At 35.1% G+C, this 13,854-nt stretch overlaps 1 protein-coding gene across 8 annotated transcripts in view; it reads left to right on the top strand.

The window, feature by feature from the left end:
- QKI (QKI, KH domain containing RNA binding) overlaps positions 1–13,854 on the top strand; it is a 165,752-nt gene that overhangs the window by 138,670 nt on the left and 13,228 nt on the right. For 2 of the 8 annotated variants that reach the window (XM_062572307.1, XM_062572304.1), the window contains 3 exons: positions 8,378–8,465; positions 10,766–11,038; positions 13,683–13,757. In XM_062572307.1, the coding sequence (XP_062428291.1) occupies positions 8,378–8,465; positions 10,766–11,038; positions 13,683–13,757 (436 nt within the window). Of the gene's footprint in view, positions 1–8,377; positions 8,466–10,741; positions 11,039–12,916; positions 13,038–13,682; positions 13,758–13,854 lie in introns of those variants that run through there. The other 6 variants (XM_062572305.1, XM_062572302.1, XM_062572308.1 and 3 more) reach the window with 4 other exon arrangements.

Genomic DNA, 13,854 nt, shown 5'->3' with positions numbered 1-13,854 from the left:
GATGGGGAAGTGTAAGAAGATACGCTGCCTTTTCCCCTCAGTGTATTTTTAACATTATGACCCATGAATTTGTCAAGTGAGACAACACAAACTTCTTTGCATATCACTTGAACTGAGAGCTTGCTTTGAAGAAGATAAGCAGACTGTGTTGCCCAGAAGAAATAATGATGCTAATTTATCTTTGCCTGTCCACCTAGACATGGCAGTGTGCATCAATATTGAAAAGGAAATAGAGAAATAACTGAGCTGTAGCTTGCCACTCATTCAACACCACAATATCATTAATGGCATATAGGATTCTTAGAAATATGGTGCTCCATCACCATCAGAAGTGTCAAAGCATCAATGATACACAATTCTATATAAAAACTGTTGGTAAATATTTTAACTATCAGTATTTATTTCTGGGCATGGATATTTTTTTCAAAAGTTTTGCTAGGATTTTTGAGGGGAAGGGATGACAGAATGTTTATCCTTTCACGCCAAGTAGTAACATAGCTTGCCAGAAGTAAAAGTTAGCATTTTCAAAAGACAGATCTGATGTTTTGCAATGCATAATCAATTAGGAGTTTAGTTACTCAAATTCAAATTATTCATAAGGCTCTTTTCTTACATTTTTTACATCTGATTATTGTCATCTTGTCTCTTAGGATTTCATTGCCGTAGTTATTTTAGTAGTCTGTTAAGTTGGATATAAGAAAAGACCTTCCAAACTGAACATATTTTAAGCATGTATACCTTAGCTTCAAGGTTTCCAATTTGTTTTTGCTTATGATCTTTTACAATATATTTTACTTCTGGTATCTCTTTTTTGCTTCTAATATGTGCATGTCTAGGAATCTGTAGTATATTGTGTGCAAGGTTTTTTCTTTATAAATTATGAATGGAAGGTTTTTGTCGCTGAATGGAGACATTCATGTGTAAAGGATGTTTAACTGGCGCACAGTATGTTTGGAATACTTACTGATCTACAAGTGAATTGCAGTGGAACATTTCTCTTTGTCAGGGAGATAAAAGCATTCCACAGCATGTTGAGTCAAAAAGGGTTTCATAGTGCCAGCCTATGGAGCTGCAGCTGTGCGTCTACCCTGCAGTTGGGGACTGCAGGAAGGCAGGGTGACAGACCCCTCGGGGCAGCAGTGCCACTGGATAAGAAAGATAAGATCGGTAACAGTAAAATATTTCCATGGTGCTATTATATTTTACCAAATTTAATGCAAAACTAGTAACTTGCAGGTATTTTCTATGATGCAGATAGGAAGACGTTCATTATTCTTCAAACCGCTTATTTCATGTATGTGTCTTGCCAGAGATATGATAGTAGAAAAGTTGTTTATTTTCTGTGTGAATTGTAAATGATTTTTCTATTTGAGGAAAGATTTTTTTTTTAAGTATTCTTGTTCATTAGCATAGTATTTTTTCTGTAATTGCCAAGTTTTCTGCTGTTTTGTTTGACGTGTATTTAAAATAATGTCTTAACTATGTACATTATGTTATTTGCAAAACTCTCAACCTGAGGTAAATGCAGAGAAAATCATACGGACTTTGACAAATTGTTTTAGCTAGAGGAGGTAGTTCCTGTCTCTCTGAGAGTGGCAGGAAAGGCACCAAACTGCCAGTGAGTATTTCTGTTTAAGCAGAGATGGTATGGGGCAGGCAGGAGTCTGCAGAAGAAACTGCTGAAAAGGTAAGTGCTGTTTTTTGGTTCTCTTGTGTCACAGGATGCTCTTGGCCGTTGTTTCCATGTACCTGGTGGAATAGGGCTGTTACAGTTGACTGGGAAGGATCAAGACTGGTTTAAGCCTCTGTATTCGCAACTGATTTATGCATGATTTGGCTCCACCCTCACTTTCTCTTCCTACCTGCTGCTCCTTGTCTGCTCTTAGAAGGTTAGCCATGAAAGAGCTGCTACTGCAGTGCTCTCTTAACTGAAGCCAGAATGGCTGCATTTGAAATAAGCTAAAGCTGCAGGCAAGTGTCTGCTGCCTTTGCTAGGGCTGGGCTAAGATCAGTTCCTGAGAATCCAGATGAAGTGCAGGAATGTGTGACAGGGTTGCAAAAATGTCATGCAAAATGGATGGCATTTGGAAGCTGGACTGTCAATCAAAGTCACTCCTGTCACCTAAATAAGCACTTCTACATTATTATGAAAGTAGTAAAAATTACATTTGTCATTTTTCAAAGTGATTACTTTAGAGGAAGAATGGGGAAAGTATATGTGTAGGTATACAAATGCTCAGAGCGATTTTTGTTCACAGGGTGGGTGGTAATGAGAATTACAATACATTTTGAGACTTAACTGGGTAAGAATCATAATGTCAAAAGAATTTTATTAGGATAAAGTAGGCATGCTATTGGTGACTGGATTGTTTGGTCTGTGAATTAACTGAGCTACAGTCACAGAACTAAGTAGCTTCATAGAGGTCAGTTTTGATCCAGCAGCAGTATGGCAGTGCAGCATGTGTGTTTGCTAGCTCGTGGATCTCTGCTCTGTGATAAATATTAGTACTAGCTCCTTTTTTTCTCTGTGATGGCATCTCTTTCTTCTTTTCTACTATAATTTATTATATGCTTCTCATTTCATTATTCCACTTTTTTTGTGTGTGCATATGTGAAAATGATTAGTTTATGTTAGCAGATACTTAAGTCTGAATCTTGATTTCCTCATGATACTGTCTTTCCTTCAGGAAAGGCTGCTTAAATTAATTAGATTGTTAGTTCTCATATTTGACTTTGTATCCCAAATACAGAATTGTTTGGACTACAAATCTACTGTGCCATGGGAAGGATAGGGTATCCAAGATCCCATAGTTGAAATAATTTTTTAATACTTTTTAATATTTTAAAGGATATGCTTTCTAAAATATCTGTATAGTATCTTTAAAATAATGTAATACAAAAAGCATTTATTTGCTCATTCTCACTCATTAGCTTCCCAAAGGTTAGTTCTGTCCTTTAGCAGATTGGTTTGGAAAGCATAATGTTACACAAACCAAGAAAAAGAGTAGAGGATATGGTTCTTTCAGGAGCCTGTATGAAATACATTTGAAGTAAATATATGTTGAAAGCCTTTACATTAGATGTGTAAGTAGTTTTGCTGATATAATTCAAACGGTGGTATGTTTTTATTTACACTATTGTGTAAATAAAAAGAGATTGTCCTCTTTTTAAGTCCTTCAATGAAATAGTGCACTTAATGTACTTCTGTTCAGAATCTGCGTGCTTGCCACTTGCAGTTTGATACTATGTGTATCACTATATATCATGTGGGGATATTTATATACAAATAAAAAATGTTTGGCACTCCTAAGTATGTGCTGTATGTGTATGAAATTTAAAATTTAACTCATCTCTCAAAATGAGGTGCTGCTTTTATATGAACGGTTCCCAGGTGATCAGGTAATGAAGCTACTGTTTTAAACAGATAGACATACACATAGCCAAAACAAGAAGCTTGATTATAATCTTTTTCTTATTATTCAAAGTAGTAAAAGGAGCAGAGGAGAATCATAATATTATGATATTATTCTTAATAGCGTTATTACATATAACTTTAATAATTGTAATGATTTTCACAAAAATAATTTTCTCAAAAAATCATTTGTATTGAATATCTCATGACTGGTGTATACCCAAGGTGAATTTTTGTTTTTTACAAAGTCTCTTCTGTCCTTTCTTTATTCTTCATGTGCAAAAAGGAAATTCGCATTTCAAAGCAACATGATAAAATAAAAAAATACAACTCTGTGGAGAAGGTAGCTTGATTATTGCTGTTTACTCTTTTTGATAAAATGAGAAAATGATACAGTTTTTGGAAACTAGCAGTGGAAATATTAATAAAATAAAGAAATATAGTGAATTTGGTAGGTTAGATGCATAGCAAGGTATAATTAATGCTACAGCCAAGAATCTGAGGCATTTGGTGAATGATATATAATGATTTCAGAAGTATTAGTTAAGTGTAAGTATACCTCTGAGAACCTGAGGCTATCTGAAGTTTAGCAGGATTCAGGAAAAGTTTGCACAATGATATTGAACAGGAGTCATTGGGGGAGGGGGAAAAAGATGAAATGGGGTGCTTTACTCTGTTTGCTAACATGAAACCAGCTGTTGCTAATGGTGTTTTATTGCATAACTTTTAATAGCTTCAACTTTCTTGGAAACAGCTAATATTACCCAATATAGGAGGCAGAATTGTGGTTTTATTTGAGTGTCAGTACAGTCAGCATTGAACATTTTATTTTAAATTCTTTTATTTTTGGGAAGTATTCCCTAAGTCTCTTTTTAAACTCCCTTGGATGCCTTAAACCTTCTTTCAGATGCAGAGACAGTGTTTTTCCCCCTGCCATCACCACCACCATGAGTTTATACTAGTCTTCTGTGTTTCCAGGAGGAGATAGCAAAGTTGGACACTCTCTGATGCTTCTGCAAAAAGGGAAGATTTAAAACATCATGACGTCTGATTCTTGCAGAAATAGGATAATTACAACTAAATAATGACAACAAAAGATTCTCCATCAGTTCTAATACTAAGTAAATATAATATATACAGATATACTAACAACATCGAGAGACTTGGTGGAGCTACCAATTATTACTAGCATTTTAAACTTTTTGGCTGTTAATCCTGTTATAATAATGATTTAGAAAACAAGCACTTAAAATATTAGTGGTCGCTGGCATTCGGTCTCCTTCAGGTCTCTATTGCTAGCATAAGCCTAGCTGAGCTGCTGCGAGGGGTCGTGACCGTGGCCTCACACACGGTGACCGCTGCTGCTGGTACAGAGTCTGCTTTGGTAGCAGTTCCCCTTACAGCTCTTCTGTGTCTGTATTCAGCGAGCAGCTGCAAGTGCTCCTGTTTAAAGATAACTATTTAAAGTTTTTTCCTTGATCTGCGTGTTACATTGTGCATAAGAAATACAAGGGAAAGCACTGAAGAATTAAGAGGATGATAGGTTTGAGTCAATCGCTTAAGTTTCAACTAAGCAATGCAAATCTGTCTCTAAGTGACCTTACCAATGTTTGCTTAAAGTAGCTTTCTCTTGGTACAAATGATTGAGCTTTGTTGTAGATACCGTACAGGTAACGTACTGTTCCTTTAGAGATTGCCTTTATATCCCCACGCAACCTCTCTTTGCTCAAGCAGAGTGCCTGCGGAAATGCCTGAAGCTAAGATAGATTGCATCCGTGTGCCTCATTTGATCATCTGTCAGTTACGAAGAGAGGAGAGGCTGGGTCAGACAAAAGCACAGGCCCGTTTCTCTCTCCTGCGACATGAGGTTTTGGCTCTTGGTAAACGATGCTCAAGTAGAGAACTTGATACAAGCACGGGATACCTGATAGAGTGTGCAAAAGGGTCCTGACTGCTTCTGTGACTAACAGCTTAGCAAGAGGTGGCAAGTAGCTCCCGCGAGCGCAGGGAGCCGCGGCCGGGCGGGATTCTGGGCAGCCCTAGCAGTGCAAGCGGTGAGGAGCACCCATGTCTTGAGGTGCTAATATAGTGCAACAAACAGTGCCACCTTCTGGGAGGAGTCGGGCTCATGCCCTTGCGATCTGCTTGGAAGCCTCTCTAGTGCCCCGGCCTCCCACCCCTCCCAGCATGTATGCGCTCGGAAAAACAGCACGCCAAAAATGGGAAAGACGGGGCTGATGTGTCTGGTAATGCAAGTCCACGTCTTACATCTGGGACGTGTCACTGATACTGTCTCTAAGGAAGTGTTTAAAAATACGTTTTGGCGAGTTTTTTTAAAAAAGAATAAAAGTTTATCAGCTGCTGAGCAGTACTTCAGAGAAGTAAATCACCAGAATAACACTTAAGGACTTGGTCTGCTTTGGACGTTGCAGTCCACTGTTATTTTTGTAAATGTACTTTGTGCAATCTAGATAATTGCCTCACTTTTTCTCATAGGAAGCTTAGTGACCTATAGGGAAATGTTAAAGATCCAGAGTAAGGACAATTACTTTGCCTTCCGTTGCTTTTAAGTTTATGTAACTCTTTCTTTGGGGGGGTGTCAGAAGGGAAAAATCTTTTCTGTCTTAAATTTGTCCTATAAATAGTTCCATTTGCAAATTATTCACTGTGGTCCAAAATCTGGGATTACAGAGTTACTAAAATTATCCTAGCAAATGGAATGTAAGATTCAGCATTTACTGAGACTCATTAATGGCTGTCAGATCAGTCATCTGAACTCTTTTGGGAGATACCGAACAAGTTTAGTAACATTAATGGAGCTTTATGGGAGATGCAGCTGACACTGTGGGTTTTTTGTTTCATTGTTTCATTTAAAAAAGAGAGGGGAGAGGGAGGGGGACAAAAAGTTAATAGCAAAAGTATAAGCATTATAAAGGGAAGAAGGGAAGAGAAATCCATGCATTAAAAAATTACTGAGATAAATTAGAAAAATGAAGTTAATATCCAGAGTGACAAGGATTTTTGAACTCTGCATAGAAAAATAGAGTTGAGATTTTTTTTTTTTTAATTTTATCATGATTCACTCCATAGTCTAGATAATTTACCAGCAGTGATGCAATGGAATAGGCATTTCTAAAACAAAGCAACTTTTGCATGTAGATTGTAAGTCTAGTCTGCCATATTAAGCATACTATAATCAGTACATTTTGTATTCTGGAGAGTCTGATTTGAAAGACTATAGAGTTTGAGGTCTGTGGATAGTACAGTACTTAACTGTATAATTAATTTGTAGTTAAAATGGTAATTAAATATGTATTTACTTTTTAAATATTTATGCTAGATTCATTGTGTGGAATCAGTCCGTTATGTCACGCTTAAGAATAGCCTAAATTATTATGATGTGTAATCTTTATTATATAATTTCCTGGTATTGCATTTAGGATTTTCATCTCTCACATCTGAAAGTAATTCAGCCTTGACCCATCTTACGGTGTTGATTTCCAAGCTGTAGATATTTTTTTATTATTATTTATTTTTTTAAGAGGAAGGTGTTGATAGATTCCATCAATTGAGGGGGAGGCACTTGAGCATACCTCACACTATATTTCCTTAGATGCAATTTTTCTGGATTAGAACTTCTTTGTGTCTTTTTGTTTTGTAATTTAGTAAATTACTTCTCCAGATTTTGGGAATAAAGCTTGTGTAACAGTTTTTTGCCTTAAACTAGCCTGAAAAATATTTCCCTAAAATTTTGGAACAACTAAACGTAAATATTCCTATCAACTGAAGTAATTTGAGAGAGATGTTTCACTGTTGCTATGTTGTAACGGAAACAAATTATGTATTTATTTGGTTATTGATAGTGATTGCTATTCTTTGTGGCTTTTAATTCTGTTTTTCATAATTATTAGTGCTCTTGGAAGTCCTAACTCAAACCATCTGCAGGAGTTGTAGTTTAAGATAGGTAAACAACCCTTCCTGATATCAAACTTTCTAAGATTTTCATGCTATCATGTTACCCAGGTTCACTCGTTACCTTGGAAAATCCTACTCAAAATATCTGGAAAATATTTTAATAACAGACAAGATAAGCTGGATTTCTTAAATTTTTAATTAGGAAAGGAAAAAAAAGTGCAAAGAAGCTGACACTTAAACTTCTCCCTCTTCCATCTAAGTGAGAGTTTCAGTAATGGCATAGAATCTGAGAACACAAGATGGTAACTTAGCATTAAAGTAGACACTGATGACCTTGGATGGGATGATATGTACATCTTTATTGAATCTCTTATGTCACTGTCTTGTCATCTTGTTCACAGAATGTAGACTAAACAAGTGGCAGTATTTTTGGATAGGCAGATCAGAAAATGTCTAGTCTTAATGCTGCAAAGTTGTGCAATATAAAACTATTTTTGGTTAGTAACTGAAAAAGTGAGGTTTATGGGGGGAGAGTTTTTTCACTGAATGTTACATAATATTTATGCAAGCTACAGGATACTGAAAGTAGATGGCTTTACGGAAATCATTTATATTGAATCAAAAATTATTAATAATGTATATTGTATAAATAATAGTTGTATCCTAATCATGTATCCTAATCATCCCAATTATGAATTTTGCCTTAAAGCAATTTTTAATGTCATGTGTGGAAAGCTACTTAAACAATTTTTTTCTGAAGCAGTCAGTATCCACTACATAAATCATGTTAAAATAAATTGTAATTATATGGAATTCATGGTGTTTATTCTTCTTTTAATCTGCTAATAACAGCAATTCTTAAAAAAACTCTTAGAATTATGTATTATTTATTTTACTAAAACTTCTGATAAAGTTTCTACTGCTTTTGTGACTAATGATAAGCAGTCTTTTCTGTCATTAAAACTTGAAGACACTTATTCTAGGTCCCTTGGATCTTATGCACCAGTGAAACAGTAAGTTTTAACTTTCTTCCCATCTTTTCATGTGCAGGCAGAAGGAGAAGACAGCCTTAAAAAGATGCAACTGATGGAGCTTGCAATTCTGAATGGCACTTACAGAGATGCCAACATCAAATCACGTAAGCATATCATAATCTTGAGGGTCAGTGTAACAGTAGTATTTGCAGGTTTTGTTTCCCAAAGCTACTTTTTGGCAAATATGTGGTAGTAACTTTGTTAAAGATAGGAAGGCAGTAAAAAAAAAAAAAAAAAAAAACAGCAGAACAGTTGTTTACAATTGTAGAGGATCTCCTGGAGATGTGTTTTAACTATTTCTCCTCCCCTTCTGTTTTTTCAAACAGTATGTATGGGTTGAAATATTTACAAACACACAGTTTAATCAAAATTCAACCCTTAAGCCAAATTTTTCTATTTCACAATATTTTTTTTCTTAAATATATAAATCTATGGACTCCTTTTCAATTTTATTTTTTAGAGATTAATTTGAGAATGTTACAGAGGTTCAAGATGCTGTGAATCCATTTTTCTGTATTATATTCCTTCCTTTCATCTTGCTTGCATGTGTCACCCCAATATTATGTTTTTCCAATGATTCATCAACTGATTTCACACATGAGTTCACAGAGATCAGTGATGTAATGAGCCATTTTTACAATTTCTTCTATTAGTTTATTGTGTGAATGCTTTTGCAAACACTAGTATGCACAATTTTAAATTTGGAAATTTATTATGTACAACAACTAATGAGCATATAGACCTACTATGTGTGATAATTTTTTTCTTTGATTTTTAAATCTGAATTTTGTTCCTGAAAATGTAGTTGCAGATAATGTACCAAAGTAAATTTTTACTCTAGCTATGATACAGTTGTCAAATATAAGCACAGTTAAATTAGTCTTTTCACTAAGGGCCTACTGATATTTGCAAAGTTGTTTCTCTATATAGTCACCGTTTTAGTGTTGGCTAAGTTTAGAGGTTGGAATGCAGTTTGTCAGTCTGAGAGTGCTTACATCAGTGTAATTATTCTGATTTGAAAAGAGAAATAAGCAAGGGCTTTTATCACTACAGTGGTTGGTTTTATATTTCACCCCTAATCAAAACCATAGTGTTTAAAACCATATCAGTTTTAAACCTATTTTAGTCCCCAGTTTAATGCAAATTTACAATTAAAATAGCTTTCAAATTAACTTAAATGGATGCCAACTATTGCATAGAAACTTTTATATTAATTTGAGCAATTTGTCTGATCTGTTTCGATTGGTCTGTTGCATTTGAGTATAAATAGGGGTGATGGGATTTTTTTTCATTTTTCTGAGCAGAGTTTTCCACACTAATACTCACTTTTTGATAAAGATGACTTTTTCATTTTTGTGTTTTGACTTAACTGAAAGCCTGAAGAAGTGAATGATAGAAACTATTTGCTTTTAAAAAGGAAGGAAAAAAAAATCATTTTTTAAATTCTGTGTTAGACCTGAACTTAAAAAAAAAAAAAAAGTCAAAATCTGAAAGTCTTCCCCACTAATCCTGTTTTCTGACCACCTGTTAAATCAGTTTAGAACAGTATTAATCCACAGAAACTTGTAAATTTTTACCCTCTGACATGGACTATTACCAGCTGATCTATGTTAGTTTTAAAAAAGTTGTTCGTGCTGTGTGCCAACAGACTTCAAATAGGACTTGGATTAAAATGTGCTACTACCATGCAAAAAAAGAAAGAACAGAAGAAAATTAAAGCACCTATTACCTTTAACATAAGGAAAGCCAGAGTGAATTTCTGATATGCAAGGAAATGTTTTCTTTTGAGGTATTTGGTATGGAGATCGTTTTTGAGTCTATTTTATTCATCCCATAGTGGGAGAGGAGAAGCATTCTGTTCCCAGGTTATCTAGAACTTCACTGATCTGGAATCCACTGATTGAATTTGTCTATGCATTTGAATATAATTTTAAGATATATAAAAACTGTAGATCTCATGGTAGCTCTACATAACTGAGTATCTGTGGACTCTGTAGTTATACTACATTTTATACTCTGTATTTGATTATGACAGTATTTTCCTTGTATCTCCTGCATGCATCTCAGTCTCATGCAGTCTTGATAGCAGAAGTGAAAAAATGTGGTCTAAATGGAGCTTTTGTGCTATGTAACCTGTTTGAGAAATCTACCTCACTGTTTTACAATGGCTTTTTTATTTTGCATGTTCATACTTAATCACACTGGAAAATGGAAAGCTGTTTGCATTTGAATGGTGTGCTTTGGCACTGTGTGATCAGCGCATGTACTAATGATTTCCTTTTATTTTTCTTCTTTCCTACTTTTCCCCTTTTTTCCCATTCTTTCCACATTTTGTACTGCTATCTCTACACTTTCTTCTGAATTTCTTTGCTTACTGTAGCAGCCCTTGCCTTTTCTCTTGCAGCAACAGCCCAGGCTCCAAGGATTATTACTGGGCCTGCGCCTGTTCTCCCACCAGCTGCCCTGCGTACCCCTACGCCAGCTGGCCCTACCATAATGCCTTTGATCAGACAAATACAAACCGCTGTCATGCCAAACGGAACTCCTCATCCGACCGCTGCAATAGTTCCACCAGGACCCGAAGCTGGTTTAATTTACACACCATACGAATACCCCTACACGCTGGCACCAGCTACATCAATCCTTGAGTATCCTATTGAACCTAGTGGTGTATTAGGTAAGATTTTCATATGCAGATGACTGCAGGTATATCGTATCTGTTTTTATGCTATTTGAAAGATAGATATCCTAGGGCTCAAAAAAAGCCTTTGAGACACCGATTCTTCCTCAGCTATATCGTAAAATTACCTAGGAAGATTGCTCAAATGGTGTAATGGTGTAACTTTTAAACATTGTTAATATGTTTGCATTGTTAAATATGTGCATATAATAAGATTACTAAAAAGAACATTTGTGTGGCACTAGTTGGCGGATACATAGACAAAAAGAGAAACAAATATAAATTGATCTCTTACACATAATTTTTACTCTCATAAATACCACATTTGTTTGTGCTTTCTTAAACATAAATTAATTTCCAGCAGTCTTTAAAGAGATAACTTTTGATTTTGCTAAATCTTTCTGGTAGAAAAATTGAAGAGAATTGAAATGTTTCCCCCCCCCCCATTTTTTTTGTTGTTGCTTTATAATGGATAAATCTCCCTGGTGTCACAAAGCTGTAAGTCAGTGTGTAAGCAGAAAATAATTTCAGTGAATAAATATATAGAAAGTAAGTTCTGACCAAAGGATTATACAGTCAGCAACTTTACTGATGGCTTCTTTTATATACAGTGGATTGAAATGTCCATCATTCCTAATAGTTCAGACCATTGACTTGATACAGCAAGGTGAGAATATTACAGCATCTGGTACAATTTAGTTAGCTGGTCAATCTGGAACAAGTTGTTCCAATAGAGTTTCTCACATCCTGAATCTCTACAGAACATAAATAATTTTTCCTTTTTAGTTTGCTCTGAATCACATATGACCTTGGTCCTGCTTAATACTGTTGATTTTATAGGACTTTGTTCTTAGTTTGTTTAGTGGCAGTTATTGATTTACACAAATTCTAAACGTCTCTGATGAACATTGGACAATGAGATTCAGAGTCAATATTTTGTTGAAAGAAATGTAAAAATCCAGTGTTTTGCTTCAGCAACGAATTGTTGTCATTTGTGTTATTTGTATGTGTGTATGTTTCCATGTTACATTAATACAGTAAAAAGGAAAATGTACTTCAGACTTCTCCCTTTCAGGATTAGTGAGAGTTGCTAATAAAAATGTAGCAGGGCAAAAGTATATAGTAGGGCTGTCTTTGAGCAATTTAAAGCTGTTGTCCATTATCCCATAGCCAAAATTCAGTGACAGTATGGTAACGTCATCATTTATTAATCTCCTACAAACACTTGCATGTGCTCTCGAGCTTCTTCACCTGCCCAATTTATGAGTCCTCACTGTGGCACCTACAGCACCTCCTGAGATGAGCTGCAGTTACAGGTATCAGTTGCTGTTTAGTGACAAACTGCCTCCCCCTCTTCACTGAATTCAGTTGATATCAAGTAGAGAAATATGTCATTGCATAGCAATAGCAGTATGATGCAGGGGACTTTCATTGATCTCTTGCAGAATTTTATATAAAAGGAGAGGAAGAAGAACTACTCCTAAAAATGGCCATTACATACTTCAGGGCATAGCTAAGAGCACAAGTGAATTGCACAAACTAGAGTCTTATTTAAAAACAGTAAAAAAAAGAAAAAAGCCACCACTTAGGTAGCATAGAATCATTTATTCTAATACAGCTGCTCTATCATGTGAGCAGTTGTATGCAGTTAATTGAATTAAATGAGTTTTTCATTGAGTTTTAATTTGTAATGTACTCATTCTCATTAATAATATGCTTAATTCAGTCTACTTTGTGGTGGTCTATTACAATATCTTAAATTAATTCCATTAAAAATAAGATTAATGTGTCCCTATTAGTACTTTGGGGGATATTGGTGTTGAGATCAAATTTTAGTTGGTGACTAACTTTTAATTCCCTTCCTTTTATCTTTAGGTATGGCTTTCCCAACGAAAGGCTAAGAATTCAAGAATGGTCTTAACCGATCCTTCATCAGATCTGAATTTTAACAAATGCTTAGTTTTCAGCAGCCTTGAAAAAAGCTTGGCCTAGCAGTCAGTGACTTACTTGCACTTTTTTGCACATAGATATAAAATAAAATAGTGCTATTAATTTGGATTAGCCCCTATTATTACAGAGTAGCTGTAATTTATGAGTGTATAGTAGTATACTGACTGCTAAGTGTTTATATAGTGTTTGCTTTACTAATCACCTAATTCATTGCAGTTCATACTTATTGACTTAAAATTTAAAATCACAATCTGTAGGCTTGAAGAATTGCTTTAAAACTTTATTTGTGGTAGAACTGGAAGTGATCTTAAGGTTAGGAAATAATTGTCAGTATTAAAAAATGGCATTATTTAAAATAGTCCTGCTGCAAGAAAGGCACTTCAGTGAATATGTGACTAGTAAAGCTTAAATGTGCTTGGGTCTAATAGATTTCATGAAATACTGTAATTTTGAGATTGTAAATGAATGGATTAAACAGGTTAAGGCCAGGATGTTTAAAATAAATGCAATATTAATCTGCACAGACAAACTTCTTAAGGTTAAGATATGAAACTACTGTGCCTTAACTTGTCGCTTTTCTGAAAATGAACTTTTGTAGTTAATGATCATTTAAATCCATTTTGATAAACCTGCTGTTAATGTTTTCTTTGAATGTTTTCTAACTTTGTCTTGGTAATTGCAATTTAACTAGGTGCGGTGGCTACTAAAGTTCGAAGGCACGATATGCGTGTCCATCCTTACCAAAGGATTGTGACCGCAGACCGAGGTTAGTTTAGTTCTGCAGTTCTTGTTTGTAAGAAATGCTTTGAGTGTTCATGAGATTTGCAACACCACAGCTGGTTAACCAAATACCATATTAGACC

Source organism: Rhea pennata, chromosome 3, assembly GCF_028389875.1.
Source record: "Rhea pennata isolate bPtePen1 chromosome 3, bPtePen1.pri, whole genome shotgun sequence".
NCBI classification, from domain to species: domain Eukaryota; kingdom Metazoa; phylum Chordata; class Aves; order Rheiformes; family Rheidae; genus Rhea; species Rhea pennata.
Note: the sequence above shows the minus strand (reverse complement) of the source record. Positions and strands in the feature narration are given on the sequence as shown.